Below are 21,501 nucleotides of genomic sequence, written 5' to 3'. Positions count from 1 at the left end.
ATGTGTAAGTGATGAACAGAAACACTGATTAAATTCTTTTTTTTATTTTTTTGTGTGATGATTAAAAAACATCAAAACTTCCTCTCCTCATGAAAGTGACCATTCTGAAAATGCCATAAAAATCATAAATTTCTAAATATTTATTCACGTTCACTACTTGATTTTTTAAATTTGTTCCAGTCTTTGTCATTAAAATCAAAAATTTATTCAAATTCTTAATTTTAACCCTTTAAGTTTGCAGTTTTGAAATGAAAACCTAAAAAAAAAACGTGAGTCAGAAACTTTAACTGTTACCAACAGAAACTGGCAGAATTAAATTTTAAAAGGTTAGCCCTGAAACTGTTTTATTTTTTTGTGCGATGATTAAATTTTATTTTATTTTATTTTACTGACGTTATTTGCTTAAAGATAACTTTCTAATTCAGAAATACTGATGCACAAGTTAAAGTAAGAGGTTTTTTGTTTATTATTTCTGTGACTAAACAAATGTGACTATTATGACTAAACAGCTCTGACCTGAGGAGACTGGACTCCTCTGGACCTCCTCTGATGATCCTGGATCCTGGATCTGTGAGCTGGAGCCTCCGGGAAAAACAACTTCTGTCCAGCACATTGATTTGAGCCTCCAGACGACTTTCTTCTCCTGTTACAGATCATTTCTGTGACTTTAACGCTGCCATCCTCCCTCTGAGCTGGACCAATGAGGAAACATCAACTTAAAGTTTCACAAAAAGAGTAAACTGAAATAAAGATCAGCCTTTGAGTTCCAAACAAGTAAAATTTAATGTTTACAGAGTCCTGAACACAACAGAAAACATGAGGGAGAAACTGTTTTCAGTCGAGGAGACACAGCACTCCCTGGCAGCACGTTTTGTAACCCGACCCCAGCGTTTGGCGTTCGCTGGAGACTCTGAAATGTTTCTGCTCGTCCTCGTTTCTACCCGTGAAAACTACAAAATCAGAAACTGTGAAAAAAAGTCAGAAACTCACATGTTGTACATTCTGTTTGAGAAGTCAGGTAATACTTTTTTAATCTCCTCAAAGAGTGACATCAGTCAGCCTGGCTGCACCTCCCTCCTCAGCCCAGCAGGGGGCAGAGTGAGCGTGTTAAACATTTTTACAGTACCGTTGTTGAAAAGAGGGAAATGTAATGACTCTGCTGAGACTGTGACTTCATCGTGTTTCAGCAGCGTGTGGCAGTAACGTGGCGTTAACTCCCGTCTTTACCTTACTTTACAGGGACAAACACTTCTTCAGAAACCTTCAACTCCACAAAAACATCGCTTTAAATACAGAGTCAGACACAGGCTGTCCTCTAGCTTTCTACAAATACACCACACATCTGGGTTCATCTGAGTCATAAATACTTCATAATTAATTTAACTTTTTGAAAATAAAATGAGACGATATCAAATCTTAGGATTAAAAGAACGGGTGCAAAGAATCTGACGTCTCGTTTTTTTGCTGTAAACTCATGAAAGAAAAAGTTCAGGAGACATTCGGGCAGTAAGCAGAGACATGAGTGAATCAGTGATTTGATCTGTTCATGAATTCATCATTTTGTTATTAATTCAAACTAACGAGGGCTTTTTTTTTTACACGTTTCATCCTGCTCCATCGTTTTGAAAATTAAAGGGTTGAGAGATTAGTTCATCATTTTAACGGCAGCATAAGCCCTTCATACGTTAAAGAGTAGAAACTGAGGTTGTGGGGGATTCTGGGAATGTTCCTCTAAATGTGCTGAAGGAGTGCTTGGATGAGGAGATCTTTCTGACCCACGCGGTTTGAGGTTTGACGCTGTTTTGACCTTCTTTTGTGAACAGGAAGCTCAGAGAGGCTCGGAGTTTGACCGATGGTTTCCAGTTTGTCGTTCAGGGATCACAACTCGATTATTTAGCATCGAGCTAAAGAGAAAATGTCTCGTCTGTGAGCGTTTTTCATCAAGAGATATTTTGATATTTTGTCACATTTGGCCTTATTTTGAAAAATTGTGACTGCAAGGTTAAAATTTTAAGGTTACAGCCACATTTTATTCAAAAAAGTTAGAATTTGAGGATTAAAGTCCAGATATTTTTCCCATTTTTTTCTTTTTGTGTGTGTTCCTGAAACTTTTCTGCTCCAGAATCGATGAATGATGAACACAGCGATGTGTTTCTCGTGTCTGTAGAGCCAGAAATGAGCAATGAAACTGAAACAATGAAACAATGAAACTCGGTAATGCCCAGTAATCCACACATCCTCTGTGCTTTTTGATGTTTTATGAAATGAGAAAAGTGTTTTCTGGAAATTTGTCCTCACTGAAAACTTTTTGAAGAAGAATTTTCCTCTCAAACTTTCTTTATCGACTCTTCTTAAAGCAAATTCCTCCACTTTTGAAAGACTGGCTGGATGAACAGATTTTTCCTCTAAAGAAATCCACTAATCAAGTCGTAATCTGATGAAGACGCACCTTCAAACAATCAGAAACTTCGTCCCATCTGAGCTTCTTCGACGAGCTGCTGTTGATCCTGAAATGTTGTTTACAAAACATCCAAATGAAATAAAAAGTGACACACTTCCTACAAAAACATATCTACAGTCAGATAAAACAGAAAAAGATATTAGACAATACTTCTCTGGTATACTCTTATTCTCAAAGTGGGTACATAAAGTTATAAGGTACTATGATCGGTGCAAGTGCTGAGTTTTACATCGTTAACGGGAAAATCTACCAATGTGCAAAAAAAAAAAAAAGAAGAAGAAGAAAATCTGACACCAAACTAAAAACTGACCGATGATCGTGAGGGTTCGCACGGAGCGATGAAGGCAACAGAACGACGGTGAGGAGGAGTCAGCATGCAGCAGACAGACACAGTAAGGCATCTGAACGGAGACGTCCAGCTCTGCAGCGTCCTCTGAACGCCGCCGACACCGACCTGTAATGAGCTTCGGGTGTTTGGCAGTTTTCCTCTGCTTCTTTCAGCCGGACTCACAGAAGGCTTCGTTTGTTTGTTTGTTTGTTTGTTTGGAGGAAGTGGTGAAGGGTTTACAGCACATGTGGAACGATGGAAACTCTAACTACGCTTTGATGATTGTCGTGTTTCAGAGTCTGACGCGTCGCTGGAGTGTCTCCGAAGTCTCCTTTGAAAATCATCAAAAACACTTAGTCCTACTTTTTTCTACAAGTAACGTGAGCTTCTTTAAAACTGAAGCTCTTTTTTTGTCCTATCCGTCTTTCCGTAGTAACATTGATGCCATCTGTTCATGCACAGTTTGTCCCGATAACCTAAACATTCAATAATTCATACAACCCTTAAAAGTCTGGAACGACATGCCACAGGGTACAAAAACAAAAAGGAAACCAACAAAATCATCATCACCTAGAGAGCTAACATAGCTTATAATCAGTCTAAGGCCAGAGGAAACAGAGAAGTAGTGGATAGGGTGAATTTAGGAGCGTTCAGACAACATACGGGGGCTAACAGAGTCCTGTAGTCCTCGCCGGCCTCCTGGTGGAGAGCTCTCTGTGCTCTGCAGGCCGGCTCCCTGGGCTGTGACCTGTGAAGATGGCGTCTTCACACTCTGAAGCTCTCTCCTTTGCCGTCGATGTGGCGCAGGCGCAGGTAGACGTCGGTGCCGATGCCCTGCATGGACTGTATGGACAGGGAGCCGCCCAGGTACTCGGCGTATGCCCGGGATGTGGGCAGACCGAACCCGAAGCTGCAAAGTCAGAGACACACAGAGAGCAGTGTGAGGAGCTGCATGGAACTGAGCCCTGAGCAGGGTGCTGCTGTGCTAAATGGAACCTTGCCAGTGCCTTCGGGGAACTGGTACCTGGTACCCAGCCAAATTCCCATACCGGGACCTGAGCTGCTGACTCCATCCAGCCAGCTCTCCACAGACTGAGCTGCTAACACCAGCCTGCGTCCTCACTGGGTCTGATTAGCATGTAGCAGGAGGAACCACAGACAGACACAATCAGAGCAAAACGTGTGTCAGGCAGAGACAAAGCTGAGCGCAACAACCCGCATTACCTCAACTCTGGAGTTTATCCAGACTATTTATCCATCGTCAGGCTGGGACATGCTCACAGGTAACCGCTGTCTCTCATTTTACCTTTTGACCCAGATTTTGTTTTGTTTTTTTTCTCGCAGACAGCGTTGAGTGAAAACAAGGAGCTTTAGTTATTTCAAGGTAACAACTTTAAATAACATCCTAAAAAAAACGTAATTTCTGCTGCTTATTGTGTAGAAATGCTGACTCAGCATTTTTTTTGTCAAGCTACTCCTCCTTCAAAATTGGTCTGATTTTCCTCATTCAAATTTTAAACTATTCGGCTTCATCAGGAGATGATTTCTCTGACTTTTCTCATCTCTTACTCCTCAACTTTTTGATTTGTTCAGCTTTTTCTGACAAAATTTGCCCCATTTAAATGAATCCGAAACTTCAGCTTTCTGCCTGATTCTCCATTATCTTTGAGATGCTGTAACTTCAGCATACTTTTACTTACAGGCCCAATTTTTGCTTCAAACTGTTCACAAATCTTTCAGCTTTTAATGTATAATGTAACTTTTAGATATCTTCTACAGTTTTCAAAATTGGTCTGATTTTCCCCGCTGGAATTGTAACCTATCCGGCTTCTTCAGGAGATGATTTCTCTGACTTTTCTCATCTCTAACTCTTAAACTTTTTGATTTGTTCAGCTTTTTCTGACAAAATTTGCCCCATTAAAATGAATGCGAAACTTCAGCTTTTCCGCCTGATTCTCCATTATCTTTGAGATGCTATAACTTCAGCATACTTTTTATTACAGGCTCCATTTTTGCTTTAAAATGTTCACCAATCTTTCAGCTTTTAATGTGTAATGTAACTTTTAGATATCCTTAACAGTTTTTGAGATTTTACCGTTTAAGCAAAACTAACTTTCACAGAAATCACTGCACTAAGAGTGCGTGACAGGCTGCTGCTGAGACGTTACAACTTTCTCAAACAAACTGTCATAACTTGTACAATCTTCACTCTAAAAACATGAAAAATACATCAAAATGTTCCCTAGCTTCTTCTGTTTCTAAAAAATGAAATATCTTAGCAAAAGATCATACTGTTCAGCCAAAAAATGCACAAACATGAGACAAAACATTGTTTTCTTGTAACATACAGCAATGTTATTTTTTAAACTACATCTTCAGCTCAGCTACTTAGGTAACTACATTTGTAGCTCGCTGTCCTGCCCTCATTTCTGGCTCTACAGACATGTGAAACACATCGCTGTGTTCATCATAGTCTTGAGATTACAATGTTATTGTTTTTCTGATAACTCTTTCAGACTCCACGTTTAGCTTGTCCTCTTTCTCAGACAGGAGTCAAGAAGCTGCGATTCTCCACAGCCTGATGAGCAGGTTACCATGGAAACCTCTCATCTCATACAGCTAACCAATCAAAACAATTAGGAAAACTTCCCTCAGTTATCCACCTGTGCTTTATCCAGGGTAAAACATGCAGGAATGTTTCAGTGAAGATATTTGTGTCTGTTTTTTTGTGTTTTCTTGTTTTTTTTCAGTCATCGCAGAAAGATTGAGATTTATTCATGCGAGTGTGGACACAGCCTGCTAATCTAATCTAATCTAATCTAATGTTGGACAACATTTAATTTCAGTGATATCAAACTTGAGACATCCCACAGATTGAGCCTCTCACCCATGCATGGGGCTGGACTGGTTCCCACTGTTGGTAATGTTGTTGAAGAGGTTGCTCATGCGAGGATCCTGCGCGCTCTCCTCGGCCGTGCTGAAGTGATAATCCACCACTTTGTCAATAATATTGTGAGGGATGCCTCCACCGCGGTCTGAGATCCTTCAAAGAAGAAACACAGAAACATTTAAAAACTTGACTCTTCTACTTTAATATCCTCTGATTCAGCTTCAGCGTTGGAAACTTGACTTTTGTCTGTTTTTGTCTGTTAGCAGAAATTCAGCCGCTCACCGAATGACAAAATCAATGTCGTTATTGGCTATGGTGACGACCACATCGGGCACATTGTAGGGGGTGTCCAGATGGCTTTCCATGGTGGCCCTGCAGGGACAAACAGATGGATGTGATGGGGATTAAATGGTGAGTGTGCACATTGTGCTTTCATCCAGAGACAGATTCTGTAGAGGCAGCAACTCCTGTCCAGCAGCAGTCCACATAAAAGGATCATTACACCCGCTTTTAGCAGAGTTAATGTTTGACTGCTGCTGATCCTGGGATGGAAAATTAACTCTGAGACTGAAGGAGAGCACGGGAAACCAGAGAGGGGGATCATATGGATAATATAAGATCAGATATCGATACGGCATCAACAATAACATTCAACAAACATCTTTTTACTCCTGCGTTGAACATCAAAGAAAAAACAGCTTTGCTAAAATTGATTTTGCTAGATAAAAGTGAATGAATGATAAAGGCTGATGAGTTGGTTTGTGCTGCACTTCGAAGAAGAAAAGCTTTAGTTTGAGTTTTACTTTATCTATTAATCTAATCCGTTTTAATCATTTATTTTCTTATTTACTTCCCTGCTTCTATCAGCTTTTTAATTCTGTACTTTCAAGTTTAGTTTTGCATCATTTTCTCTTTTACAGATAAAGTCTTTTAGTGTTTTATTATCTTATTTGTTTCTTTTAATTTGGTTGTTATATTTCTTTTATCTTGAGTTTAAACATCTTATTCTACCTTCACTGTTTCCTCAGTTCATCTGCACAGATTTTAATTATGTTGTATTAAAGGACTGGTACCTTTCACATTTACAACGATACGGTACCTGACAATTGGTATCGGTACTCGATGGTACCAATTTTTCGGTACTTGTTTGTGTTTATGTGGTAAATGATTTGGATTTGTTTAATAATAAAATGTATTTTTTTCTATTTAACACATTTATGTCTCAGTATATAAACTTTCAATGTTGTGTTCATGTCCAGCATGGAAAATCTCCTACTCTTTCACTCCCTCACAGTCACAAGGATGTGTGTAGGTATCAAAATATGGTACTGCTTGATTTTTCATGAATCGCTACTCGTACTTTTTACAGAATTCGGTCAGTACCTATAAAAGTACCTGATTCAGTACCATCGCTTGTTGTGTTCACTGTGCGCACTAAGGGGAGTGTGTTGGTGTGTTTGGGGAGGAGGAAGGAGGGTTGTATGTTGGGTCATTTGTTTTTTCCATAACTATACAAATTTTATTTTTTATTTACTTGTTTTCTTTTTGTTAGGCACTTTGTGTTACCACTCCTGTGTATGAAAATTTCTTAATGAATAAAGCCTGATTGGTTAATTGAATAAGTTATGACATCATCTGAGCTCAGCCTTTTACTGAAGAAAAACTGGTAATGTTAATTCTAACAAATTTATTTGCATCCCAAATGTTATTAGTTAATTGCTCACCCTTTCTAAATAAAATGCAAAAAGTTATTTTTTCTGTAAATATTCTTCATTCTTCAGACCCAGTTTGCTCACCTGTACAGTGACTCTAAGCTTGAAATGGGAAAAGTTTCTCTTCCAAAAGCACACTGTGGGCAAAGGCCTTTTTCTAACACAGTATGAGACATTTCCACCTGCGGGGTAGGATGTGTTCACTTATAACACAGAACAGAGTCAGAATCATGTTTTGGAAAGACTTCACTTTTTTACATGTTGGAAAAACGTGATATAAAACAGTTATCGCAATATGAAGGAAGCAGTCAGTTCACATTGATTTGCAAAGTCCTGTACTCATGGTGGATTAAGATGAGATCAGACTCCTTATCTTGTCTCGATGTTGGGTTTCTGCTAATAAAATTTTATTAACATTTACGGGTCTAGACCTGTAAATGTTTTTGTAAAGTGTCTTGAAATAACATTTGTTATGATTTGGCGCTATATAAATAAAGATTGATTGATTGATTGATTTGTTTTCTGTTTTATTTTTCACTTTTTGAAACCAAAAATGTTTAATGTACTGTTAGTTTTTGGTTTTTATGTAGTCAAGTTAGTGATCAATAAAGCAATTCTATTCTATTCTATTCTATTCTATTCTATTCTATTCTCTCTGTACTCGTTTTCTCTGCTTGAGTGACCGGCATGAACTGGAAAGCCTTGAACAAAGTCTCTGTGGGATTAACTCAGCATCACAGACTGACTCCACTCGTCTAATGACTCATGATGATTACGATGATCTAATTAACCAAGCAGCAGAAGCCAGAGGAGTTTCTTTAGGGTTTCAATTAATGTCTAATCAGCAGGATATCAGATTTTCAAGACTTTTTATCTCCATTTGCTTTTTGTCTGTACCTCATAAAATGTCATATTATGATTTTAGCTTCTACAACTATGAAAAATGATAAATGAGGAGTCTCCACTTTGAAGAGGTTTCTATTCATGCCTCTTTCTCTGACATGTTTTCCAACCCCAGCAGTTTCAGCAGACGTGTTTCAGCTGGAGGTTCCTGTTGGTGAAGGAAGTTTGTTCCTGACACTTTCATTTGCTAAATGCTGCAGGGTGTTGTGAGGAGTACAATGACAGGCAATCCACCTGAGTGTAATGTGCTAATGTGAATGCGACCCTTTGGAGAGGAACAAATTAAAGAAGGAGAAAAGAGGTTTGTACCCAGGAGCTCATGAAGCTGTAAAGCGGAGGAGTGTAAGCGTCAGGTGTGTTTACCTCATGGCGTTCTTGAGCAGCTCAGGTAAGATGTAATCCAGAGGTAGTGGGATGAAGGGGAATCGAGCAGCTACGTGTCCGTTGATCCTCACTCTAGGTGAGTTACCGTACTGGTGCTCACACAGACGCCTGGTGGACAGGAAGAAGACATGAGAGCTGTGAGGTTTTATAAAACCTGGACAACAACAGTAAAACTGTGGAGTGGAGTGTTTCATCAAACTGTTTGACTTCTCGCTGATAACTGTTTTATGAGCTCAGCAAACATCCCCGCTCTGAAACACTCCCACGATAAGATAAAGCGTGTAAACAGTTTGGACACCTCATATCTGACCTGCAGCTCCAGGAGCTGAAAAATGACTTTCTATCAGCTGAACTCTGACTTCTCTGTCAACACAGAGCTCAAACAGCAGCTGGAGGCCTCTGAAACTCTCTGAAAGTGTTAGACTAACACAGACCTGTGATAAAACACTCACCTGGCAAAGTCCACCCACTTCTCAATGATCTTTTTAGGGGAGAGGCGTCTGCAGATGATCCCGACGAAATCAGGCTGGAAGACAAACAGAGGAGTTAGTTTCAGGACTCAGAAAACACAAAGTCTGTGACTGACCTGAGAAAATCCAGTAAACTCACACACTCTGAATCTACAATCTGAAATCAGCAGCTGCCAACAAACAATCCTAACTGTCCTCGGCTTATTTCCTTTTTATACAAACAGCGCAGGTCAGAGTCTAAAATCACAGGTCGTACATTGTCTTCATGAAGGGCGAGGTGGTGCGTGGCCAGCATTCGGATCCCCAGGCGAGAGCACAGCGTGGTGTCCAGGAAGTTACGGAGGATAGTTTCATCCTGCAGACGTAGACACAGAAACGTTTCCTGTTTTAACACCAAAACTTTCTGAGCCGCTCCAAAACAACCAGGCAATAAAAAACGGTCAAATTAGGATGGCTGATATGCTTCAAATAAATATCAGGAACGTCTCTTTCTTTTACCCCTGATCCCAATCCTGATTATTTAGTATTAATCATCAGTAGGGATGGGAATTGATAAGATTTTGTCAATACCGATGCCCTTATAGATTTGATTCTTTCAATTCCTGTTGTGAATTTTCTTGGTATAAAAAGTATCTTTACAGGTTTTCTGTCTCAACATTTAGTTGAGTTTATACTGTAAGTGAATAAAATGTAACTGGTCACTGAGTCTGGATATTTCTGGGCATAATTAAACAGAAACAGGTAAAAATTTCACACAATGTGACGTTGATGTTCTGTGTTTTGATATATTAATAATTCAAGTAGGCCATCTAGTGTCTCAAAGTGGTTATAGCAATGGTTTAAGTTGTTTGGAACCTTTCCGTAGTTATGGAGTCAGCCATGAGTCTTTCATTTGCCTGTTTGCCTGAAGCTGAAGTTATAATGATGTATGCTAACTGCTAGCATATCAATGCAGTTTCCCATATACGTTAGCATCAAGCTAGCTCTATTTTGTTATTTTGGTAAATAAGGTGATTTATACCATTTTGAATGTACTGAATATGAATCTCCTGATAGAGAGTGATGTACATTTCTTTATGAAGTCAGTTCTTCAGGAAAACTTCAAGCTGGAAATCCTGAATCAGAGTTTTCTTGGGAAACGTTAGCTAACTGCTAAGCTAAGCTAGCGGCAGCAGACTGGTCGACGTAAGGCCCAGTGGCTCCGGCACAATGTGAATCCATACAAAGAATTGATAAAGGAATTGTTGAGCCGAAAGGCTAACGATATCGATGGATTGAAACATTTTTTATCGTTTCTCAATAGGAACCGGTTTTTGATTTCCATCCCTAATTATCAGCTGATACCGAGCGTTGATCCGATTTTCAGGTTTGGAGATAAACTTTGCTGAAGAAGTGAGAAAGTGAAGCTGCACACTTTTTTGGTTTTGTGTGTCAACAACACTGAATAGTAAAAAATAATAAATTAAAGTTTGCCTTGAGCTCATTAAGTCCATTTAACATCGTTCAGCTAGTTTTGAAGTTAAAACCCTCTAAATCTCAAATCCGTTAGCGAGATAAAAAAAACACTTATTTTTAAAATGACTGTCTTACAAGGGTGGGCTGAAAGTTCATACCCTGACTAGGAAGGAGTTATGTCATAGCGATGAAAGTTTTTATGCATTAAATACAACATTTTCTCACACTTATAGCATGGTTTATTTTCAGATTAACTGACGCTGATGTCATGTTTGAGGACTCTGGAAAGTAGAACCAGAGACATTTTATGAATATGAATACAATTTGGCACTGTGGTGTTATCAAATATCTGCAGAAAAAGAGGTTAACCCCCAAGGACGTTCATGTCACCATGGCTGCTACATCAGGGGATGATGCTCCAGCTTTATCAACTGTGAAAAAAGTGGGCAGCTGAATTTGAGAGAAGTAGGGAAAGGTCAGGATGTCCTGCCACAGCAACAACCCAAGGTAACATCGACCATTGTTGAAAAACAAACCATGCTGCAAGTGTCAGAAAATGTTGAATTTAATGCACGCCAAGTTTCATCACTATAGAATAACTTCCTCGTCAGGCTACAAACTTTTTAGCATATTAGCTCATACAAGCTATTTGTCCTATCCAAAAACTGAAAACACTGGCGTTACTGTCAGATTCTCAAGTTTCCGAGGGAACCTGAATGTATCACATATGACTGGCTGGCAACATGTCTTAACACGCTGCAGAAGACGGGAGAATTTTATCAACATCACTTTGAATTTTATGTCCTTAGAAAATTTTGCATAAAATAACACGTTTGCCCAAATAATTCTGTAAAAAATAATGCTAATAATAATTCTGTGCTTTTTACGGCTTTCAGTAGGCCCTAAACCATGGACAACCTGTAGGCATTCAATACAGCACGCTAAAATCAGAGGCTGCCCTGAACGCAACTCTCCAAAGATGGTGAACGTGAATATTAGACACCAACAGGATGACCTCATTGTTACCGACGCACTGGTGTTCGGTAGCAGATTTTTGCTCAATGACGGCTAGCCTGAATGATCGGTACTTTTATAAAAAAAGGAAAAAATTGGACCTGATCTGATACTAAGGATTGGGATGGAGACATCTCTGGATTGAGGAATAGATATTCATTAATCTCTGAAAAGAAATTCAGGTAAGTCTTACCTGAACGTGCCGACGACACTCCCTGAAGCCCTGTGCCAGCATGGTGACCACGTCTTTGTGGTCGTCCAGCAGCTGCTGCACCAGCTTACAGAAACGAGCCTCTGCGTCCTGATCCTTGATCTGTAGGAGGAAGAGGAGGAAGAAGAGGAAGGTTTAAAGGTTTTCATTAATAATAGTGTGAATACAATTAACCGTGATGATCAAAAACAGTCAAACTTTTGGTCTATCCTCAACTTTTGCTTTCATAGTGTCTTTACCTGTTTTAGAAAGTTGAAAAACTTAGTTGGTTTAAGTCTAAGAGTTGGTAGCGTGTTTGTAAGGAAACGAATATTTCCTCTGGCTCAGAGCAGAGAGCAGGTTCATGGAGTCTGCCGTGACCTCCTCACCAACACTCCTGCAGGTTATAACACGGACTGAGCCGACACACTCGGCTTCCTGCCAACAACTCCACGAACGGAGAGACGAACAAAGAGCGGGGATTACTCGTCTCCAGAAAAATAACTGCAGAGGTCTGACCCACATTCCTGCCTCTGGCTGCTTACTTAAACAAATCCTCCTTAATTATCAAACTTTGATTACACAAGAGTTCTTGGCTCCACATCAGTTCCTGTTCATTTGAATATAAGGAGACGTGCCTGTTACAGCGCTTATGAAATCCTGGCACAGTTTGATCAACGTTTTGCTGACTCTGCTTTTAATTAGATGCTGGATGAAGTTATATTTCTTTACACTGTTGCTGCTGCTATTTCTGGTTTTTATTTTTTTTATCTTCTTCACCCTTCCTGCTTACTATCCTGTATTTGTTGGCCGATCAATCAGTGCTCATTTCCTTAATTTTGGGGGATCGTTGATCGGCCCATCCTTACATATGAAACTGATCTTATAAATCTCCAGGAAAGTCTGACAGCCATTGTTGCTTTTTGCCCTGAGACCTAAAACTCAGGACACTTTATTGGTTGTCATGTCGTCACAGTTCATAGGAATTTGTTTCAGTGTGCGTCACGCACTGACAACACTAGGGATAGACCGATTATTGGGGCTGATATTTGACATTTTGGGGCATATCAACATCGGCCTTTTTTTTAGTTCGACAGCCGATAAGAAATCCATTCGAACTGTGTTGTTTTGGCTCTGATGCTTCTCTGCAGAGTTTCCTCCTGTCTACCCTATGGAAGCCCTGGATGGTCATTTAAAATCAGTCATATAAAACCAAACAGAAAATTAATTCAACTACATTACATGCCCATAAATGGCAGCACAAACTCAATCTGACCAGTTTTATTGCAGTTACATAGAAATTTAGGAAAACTTTATTTATTGTAGAAAACTTTAGCTTTTTATTTTTTTAAGTTTCCATTTAACTTTATCAAACCTGCTGCTGAGCCTGGGAGCTGTTTGATAATCTCATGCTTAAAGACATTTGAATAAAGTTAAGTGTTGGAGTTTGCATTGTTCAAAACTTTTACGCCAATATTTTCACTTCGGCTTCAAATATTGGTTATCGGCCTCCTTAACTACAAATAATCAGTATCGGTATCGGCCCCCAAAAAATCCATAAGGATCTTTCTCTAGACAACACTCACCAAGACAAATCAAAAAAAGTAAAATAAAATCTACTCGATACATAAAACAGTCTAGTAAAATCAATCAGATAATAAGATACGATAAATTAAACCACGGAAAACAAATGTGGCGAAAGATTTGGTGGAATGTCTCCTAGATACATAGATAATAAATAAGTACTGTGCATACTAAAAAGTCAGTAACTCAAAATTCAAGTTTTTATTTGGCTGTTGAATTTAAGTGATACTAAAGGTCTTTGCAAGCTGAGTCCGTTATTTTTTATATCTGTATTCTGAGAAAAAAACATCACGCACAGACTCCCTGCACACTGACTCTGGCGCGTTTATTCCGTATAAAAATGCAGTGTATTAAATTTTCATTCATCATCCAAACATCGCCCAAATTCCCAGGATCTACCCAGGAAACAAGCGCGGCGGATGCTGAAACACACAAAAAAATCTAGCTATTCTGAAAAAAATTATGACGGACAAAAGTTTCTGATCAAATTACTTTTGTAACGTGCGCAAGTTTTAGATGAAAATGGACTCAAAGGCCTTGACAGTGCTTTAAAGAGTCAAGGGGTGGAATAAAGGGAATAAAGACCAGATCCAGAGACTGAAACTGTCAGTCCGGTCTCGTCTGAGCGAGCTACACTCGAGCAGTTGAAGCAGAAAATCAGCGGCTGCAGAAACACACCGGGCTGAGGTGTTGACAGCGAGCAGTGACTTCCTGTGAGCGGCTGTGAGCACAGAGAGGAGGACTTGAACTTCTGACCTTGTGTTTTGGTGTTTGTGAAACTCACCGGGGGGAAGTCGCTCAGCATGTGGTACGCTCTGATGTAGAGTTCGTGCTGTAAGACAGAAGAAGAAGAAGAAGAGCGGTCACAACTGGGCTCAGACTGGCTCTGAAAGTTATTCACACAAACATAAAAACACATGGAGCTGGGCCCACGTGGCTCTGATCTCAGGGTGTCCATAAATCAGGCTTGTTTTTCTACTACTCCTCAAACTGAACATCTCTCCTCCTCCTTCTCCAGAGCGACGGTTGGAGGAACAGTTTGTTCTCCGCAGTAACTCGACGAGGCTTGAAACTCAAAACTTCTTCCAGCGATTGTTTCTCCTTTCATTCTGCACAGATTGAGCCGGGTCACCCTGACCTAGATTAACACAGCTGGCACACAAAGGGAGTCTCACTTTATGTAATCGCTACGGGAACAAAAAAGGGACAGAATCTGGGTGAAAGTTCAGCGCCAAAGAGACACGCAGGGGCGCTGGATGTGGAGAGGAAGGAGGGGAGGAAGAGAGGAGTCTGTTCCCGTGTGAGAGGCCGGGAAACGTTGCTTAAATTAAAGAAACATGGACGTGTTGGAGCAGAGTGATAAAGGAACAGTTCGTCATGTTATAGACAACATGTGCCTCTGGTTTCGGGACGAGTTTGAAGGAATTTTGTTTTTGAAGAACTCGAGGAACCTCACCAAGGACAGTTTGCATTTCTCTTAAAGGAACAGTCCGTCAGAAAATGTTCAAATCAGGCATGAAAAAGTCTGTAATATCTATCCCAGAAATCTTTAGTTTTCTGAACATGGAGAAATCTTTAACATATTCCAGCTCTTCATTTAGTTTGGAGACATAATGTAACAATCCCCACATATTTTATTTAACAAACCCCACCTTGATCTGAAGATGTACAGTCACTGCTGCTCCAGTGGGAACAGCGGCTCTGACTGACACATATGGGCCGTGTAACGCTGACCTACATACTGAGAACTATAGGTTACGTCTGCAGCCTGAGCACGCGCTGTGTGTCACATTATATAAGCCAGCAGAAATTCCTGGCATCATTTCAGGAACTCCATCAAAAGCTACGATAAAACCTTTGTCTGAACTAGCTCTGCAGGCTTCGGACATCTAAGTATAATTATTGGCTCATTTTTGGGCAATAACTTCACAAAAGTTACCATAAAAGTTCAAAAATACAAAACATTGTTATTCATATAAAATAAAAATATCAAGTTAATGATATAAATCTGTTTTTATTAACACGTCCTGGGTAACAGAAGCTCTTTATCATCCAGGAAGGACAAAAACACTATTTCCTCTTTAATAATCAGGCACAAACTTGGTCTACTGTGTAAAATGCTTATTCTTCAACACCTAAGTGTTATATTTAACATGAAAAAGGTCATTTTCAAATACACTTAAGGTCCCATATTATGCAAAAATCTCTTTATTAAGTCTTTTAGTGAAATGTGTGGGTCTACGTCTTTCCTCCCAGCCCACAAAATGTGATATTTAATGACCAAACCTGTTCTTAGTAGAGCTTGTGAATGTAAAATCCTGACCTAAAACCAGCTGTTTGGATTTTGGGGATTTGCTGACGTCAGCGTTTCCCTTTTTTGACAAATCAGGAGCAAGTCTGACCTGATTGGTCCACCGGGGCACATACCCCCAAACCTCCTCTCCGCCTACTCCCCTCCCTGGGAGGAGAATGCCAAAGTTGAAGAGCCATCACTGCTCTGTTTTTGGCTGTAAACAGCCACATAGTTCCATGCTCAAGCTTCCCATCTCAGAAGAAGACAGACGAAGTGTCTAGAGTTCATTTATCAGGAAATGTTCCAGCTACACTCAGTAAAACTGAGCATGTGTGTGCTAGTCACTTCACGGCCGACTGCTTTTCCAACTTTGGACAGTCCAACAGAGGGCTAGCCAATAGACTGGTCCTGAATCCAGGCGCATTACCAACCATCCTCCAACAAACCTGGGACCCTGGAAATGTGAGTATTTTAAATGCTGTGTGCTGTGGAGCAGATGGAAGAGCTTTTCCTCAGTGCCCCCCCTGTCTCTGTGTTAGCTTCAGGATGCTAACTTTAGCTGTGGTTAGCCTGTTAAAACATACAAGAAGCTTCTGGAAGCTGTCATTGCAAACAAAGGCTTCTCCACTAAGTATTAGATGAGTCTCAGTTAGCGTGTTCAATACTTTTTTCCTGTGTTATCGTACTTAATTCACCATAATCATTATTTATGAACCTGAACGTTGTGATTTCTTTTCATGTGTGGATTATTTGAGTTCATACCAATGTCTGGGAGAAATTTTGTTTGAATTGCAGCTTTAGAAATGGATGTGATGAGAAAAAAGTTGATGCATTCAATACTTATTTTCCCCACAGTATATAGGATTTACATAGTGCGTCTGCAGAGACAAACACTTTCTATTGACTGAAGAAGACGCCCTGTCTGTCCTCCTTCTCTCCTTGTTGCATAAACCCAGCACGGAGAGCTGCTGCAGCTCCATTGATTTTTATCCGGAGCACTTTATCATGGCAGCGTGGACCTTTCAGGTGGTCCGTGTCTCGCTCAGAAACACGCTGAGTGCAGCCACCCCCTCCCTCAGAGGAAAACTGAAGCGTCACCTTTTGTGAAATCACCTGAAGGAGCATTTCTCTCCATTCATTCAGCGTTCCCAGCTGTCGCTGTCTTATAATAGATCCACTGCAGAGCCAACGCCTCCACCATGGCACTTCATGTATAACTCCTCATAAAGGAGAGGTGTGTTCGTGTGTGTACATGTGTGTGTGTTGAGGCACGTCTTCTTACCACTTGCAGAATAGTGGGGTTGCAGCCGATGATGAAGGGCAAACTACGGAAGCCCTTGATGCGGTGGGCGATCCTCACAGGCAGCTCTTTGTGGAGATACTTGGCACTGCTCTGATATCACACACACACAGGAACACACGGGTCAGAGTTAGAGGTTAAAAACCACATTATCCTCATTAATAAAGACGCCTTCTGGCTCTCCCAGTGTGGTTCAGATATTTACCAAGATGTGGTGTCCATCGGGAGACTTCCCAGAGTACAGCAGGGTGGCTAAAGTCAGCCGCACTGACGCCTGAAGAGACATGAACACGTGATCACGAGCTCATTCATAGAGAGGTCAGCAGGTCACACAAGGAGGACTTTTACAGAAACATCAATCAGACAAATGAGGGAATAAATGAACACACTTCTAAGGAAATTTCAAATCCTTTTGATTGAACTCATGAAATACTCTAATAATTATACATTTTTGGGATTTCCAGTTTTCGCTAGCTATGAGCCATAAGCATCAACATTTCTATTAGGGATGCACGGATATGAAAATTTTGGCCGATAGCGATATTAATATTGTTGTTTATGGCTGATGACCCATATTTATCGATATTGATATTGGCTTACAAAAAAAAAACTCTCTTTGTGGAGTGACCAGAAAAATGTGCCATGTTTTGTGACGCTGCTGGCAAGCTAATGAAACACTTACAATTAGAAAAAAAATCAAGTTCACCCTGAGTGGAAAAATTAACATGTTTTTGCTCAATATGGCAGCCATTTATAGAATATTACCACAAAATCAACCCCATGAAAAATTAGGTGTATCCAGATCAAAAAACCAAGTCGCATCCTCCTTGTCATATTATCAATATTTAAATTATATTTTTCTCTTATTTTTGTTTTATTTATTTTTTATCATTTTTATTGCATTTTTTTATTTATTTATTTTATTAATTAATTTATTAATTCTATTAATTAAGTTATTTATTTTTTTATTTTAGCTTATTTTTATAATTATTTTTTTCCTCTTTAACGTGTGTGTTTGTTCAGTTGTGGTGTGTGTATATTGGTGTATCCATATATGTAAATACATGTATATTTGTGTGCAGATTTATGTGTGTATTTGAATGTGCCTTTATATCACACTGTGAATGTGTGAGCAGATGTATATATTTATATATTTTAATTATTTTTGTACTTCTATGCAACAAAGGAAAAAACCCCAATAAAGAGAAGTTAAAAAAAAACAATCTTAGATTATGCTTAGATTATGTTTTGAGATTTTGAGGATTATTAGTTCCATTTTTTATCACCTGACCAAGTGAAAAATGTTGAATAATGTTAATGTCTAGAGACTATATCTGGAGCCATATTTCCTCCAAAAAATGTACATCAAAGGAGTCAGTTTTTAAGGTTCATTCGGGAGATCTGACAAACCAGCTTACAAACACAGACTATAATGAAGGACTTAAATTTGAATTTTAAAAAATGGAATAAAAAATCAGGATTTAAAATTGTTAAAAAAAAAAAATTATATCAGTGCATCCCTGACAGAAATGTTGATGTTTATTGCTCATAGCTAACGAAAACTGGAAATCCAAAAATTTATATTTATCAGAATATTTCACGAGTTAAATCAGAGGGAATTAAAATACAGGTAGTCTTTATTATCCTGACTGTGTTAAAAACTGACTGAAACATTTGAACAAGTGGTTTGATTTAAACATGTATTGTGTGCTTCAGTCCAAGGGGGAAAAATAATTTTCCTGCTTATTAAATGAAAGATTTTCTCGCAATGTTATGTAATGTTTTTTTATTTCACAGCTCAAATATTTCTTCAGATTTCCAAACTAAAATGTTTTTCCTCCAATGAGAATTCCAGTTAAGGATTTTTGAATGAACAGCTGCAGGTTTTGCATCAGAGATTTGATCAGACTGAGCCACAGAAATGACACATGTGAGAAACATGTGACCTGTGTCAGACGGCAGGTAGTCAGTGTGTGGCAGCACGCTACAATCAGATACATGAAGAGTTTAAAGAGTCTCAGGAAATTAATGTGAAGACAATAAAAATCAGTAGATCCTATTGATAAAAACTTAGTTAGCACTATCTTTTCTTTCAGTGCTTGCAAAAACAAGATCTGCCTGAGTCCAGGGGACTGAGGTTTGCTTCTGAGCAAATAAATGTAATTGGTGAAGTTAGATCTGACCCACAGGAAAGGTCATCGCGTCATCTTTCTCTGTCTTTTCACAATTTTTTTGCATCATCTTTACCTTTAATCCCTAAAAATGTATTTAGTGGCCCCTCTCCACAAGCTCCCTGTTTGAAACCACTGCACCTGACAAATACGTGACTGTTCGTCACGAGACAAAACCCTGCAGCAGCTCTGATCAGCCAGGCGTGAGGATCCGTGGCTTTAACACGCTGCTTTCAATCTGCACTGAACAGAGAAATGAGCTGATCACATCCTGACAATTTAAGGTAATTTGTTGCAGATTCCACTTCATGAAATGACTCATTTGGCTCTTTTTTTTCTCAACTTTGTGCAGTTTTAAATCCAAGAAATACACAATACTTTTCCTAATCCAAAATAAAATAGATGAATACTTTTTTCAGTATCAAAAACAGGAAGGAAAAGGTTGACCAATAGTAGAGGGAGTGTCTGAAGGACCTCTAAGTTCAAGGAAAGTGACATCCATACATTTTATAATCCAAAGGGATGCTGAAGGTACTACGATAATTTAAGGTAAGTATCAGAGGAACACCAAACTAAATGTGTGGGAATAAGACATACACTACACAACTAGGTCAACCTCCATCCATTAAAGCAAATACAATCATCCCACTGATTCATAAAAACTGTGAAAATGATCATATACAACTGTAACTAAATGGTTTTGTGATATTCTCATACGTTTAGTGACAGAAAAAGGCAGAATGAGGAGAAATTGCAACACAATGGTGTTACTTAGTCCGAGGTTAACGTATGTCAGCAATGACAAAATGTTACTATAAAGAACCATGATGCTGCGTTCAGGGCCTTAGGATTATACAGTAAAATTGTGTCTTAAGTCAAAGACACCGGTGAAAAGGTGTATTTAGTTCGTCTTTCAACAAAAAAAAATCGAGCTAGCAAAGGTAACAATCTGGTTTCGAAAAGAAGAGACATTTTTCTAATAACTTTTATGCTAGATTCTACCAACTGGAAAGAAAAGAAAAAAATGTTAAGGAATTTCCCCTGTTAACAAAAGCGTCCCTCAAAACAGGAAAACACGTCAAGCAATCTCTTATTTCCTCCGTTCTCTCCAAGCCGCTTATTTTTCATGCTTAATGAGAAAGGTGTTATGATGCAGTGGTCTTCAAAGCAGGGTCTATTGGTCTTTCCCGGCTTTTCCGAGTGCCTGAACGCAGCACGAGCCTCGCTAACAGCTAGCAGCGCTGTCAGGCACGAGCTAGCTGAACGCCCTCGCTCCTACAGCGGTGGTTCAGCCGTTTGACTGGAGTAAACCGGCAGGTAGTCACATTCTCACCTTTTCCGCTGACACGTCAATAGCAGACTGGTTGTAAAACGACGTGACAGTCTTCGACCGCTCTCTTGCCAGCTCTGAAAACCCCTGCATCGAGGACGTAGACCGAAATCTGCGGCTCTCCGTGCTTGACATCAGCGGCACTGTTTTGGTGAGCGGGGACAGCAAGAGGCTGCCGAGCCTCGGCCTGGCCATGCTTGTAGCTCCACTCAGCATCTCCGCCGCTATACCCGCCAGTCCCGGACGCATTTCGAGGCGAGCTGTCTGTTTCCGAACAGGGCTGCCCTGTTCCCGTACGAAAGCTGAATTATTCGGTTGCTACGAGGCCATTGGGGTCGCTTCGTAATGGTGCACAAAGGCACGATCTGAATACAGTAGAGAGAGGGTACAGAAAGGGCTTTGTGCGCATTGGCCAGTAACAGAGAGAGCTATGATGACGACATAGCGGGTGGACCAATCAGAGAGCAGGGGCGGGGTGAGGCTGCATCAACAACCCCCACTAAATACTGAACTGTCAAAGGAGCGGAGACTGTCAGTAAACAACAATCCTGAGTGTCTCAGGGGGCCTGTGGCCCCCCGGGGTGAAGGAACTAACATGTTTAAATGTTTGTAGTCACACATGTCATGTTAGGATACGTGTTTTCCTTCAGGCCTACTCATCCATTTATTCATGATCCCACCTACAAAACAAACAAGTTCTACCACTGAAAACTTATACATCCCTTCTTTCAGGTTTCTGCTTTAAGTCTTAAAATGATCAAACAGCAAAAACACATTGTCACAGCCGTTTTTTCACATAATGTTTTTCTACTTTTTACAAATTCTACTGACTTAAAGCATTTGTTCCTAAATTGCTGAATCAATGTTATAACAATAAGGTAATTGAATAAAAACAAAACGCCTACTATTCCCATTTCTCCTGCTGAATATGCTGAAAAAAATTAGATTCTCTCACTACAAGTTAAATTTTATCCTAGTTCACACTTTTTTTGTTATTTACTTTATCAATATAAATA

The 21,501-nt window shown here is 39.7% G+C and overlaps 1 protein-coding gene across 1 annotated transcript; it reads right to left on the bottom strand.

Annotated features, from left to right (window-relative positions):
- Window positions 1-764: 764 nt before the first annotated feature.
- On the bottom strand, window positions 765-20,885 carry bckdk (branched chain ketoacid dehydrogenase kinase). Its single transcript, XM_074672837.1, has 11 exons — window positions 20,489-20,885; window positions 17,190-17,258; window positions 16,967-17,077; window positions 14,176-14,223; window positions 11,811-11,930; window positions 9,405-9,503; window positions 9,131-9,204; window positions 8,658-8,786; window positions 5,962-6,051; window positions 5,677-5,832; window positions 765-3,699 (listed from the first exon to the last, which is right to left on the bottom strand). The coding sequence occupies exons 1-11, from the start codon at window positions 20,732-20,734 to the stop codon at window positions 3,555-3,557; spliced, it is 1,287 nt and encodes a 428-aa protein (XP_074528938.1). The 5' UTR covers window positions 20,735-20,885; the 3' UTR covers window positions 765-3,554.
- Window positions 20,886-21,501: the final 616 nt, after the last annotated feature.

Source organism: Halichoeres trimaculatus, unplaced genomic scaffold, assembly GCF_033239565.1.
Source record: "Halichoeres trimaculatus isolate MK-OKI-2021-1 unplaced genomic scaffold, fHalTri1.1 fHalTri1_scaffold_6, whole genome shotgun sequence".
NCBI lineage: Eukaryota > Metazoa > Chordata > Actinopteri > Labriformes > Labridae > Halichoeres > Halichoeres trimaculatus.
The sequence above is the reverse complement of the archived record's forward strand: the minus strand, read 5'-3'. Positions and strand labels throughout refer to the sequence as shown.

What these genes read in the sequence shown, in the direction of transcription:
- bckdk (XM_074672837.1), bottom strand. Translation starts at nt 20,734, where the DNA reads ATGCGTCCGGGACTGGCGGGTATAGCGGCGGAGATGCTGAGTGGAGCT. An exon ending in CCGATGGACACCACATCTTG is followed by an intron (nt 17,078 to 17,189) that starts GTAAATATCTGA and finishes GTGTGATATCAG; the next exon opens with AGCAGTGCCAAGTATCTCCA. An exon ending in AAGTGGGTGGACTTTGCCAG is followed by an intron (nt 8,787 to 9,130) that starts GTGAGTGTTTTA and finishes CCTGTCCACCAG; the next exon opens with GCGTCTGTGTGAGCACCAGT.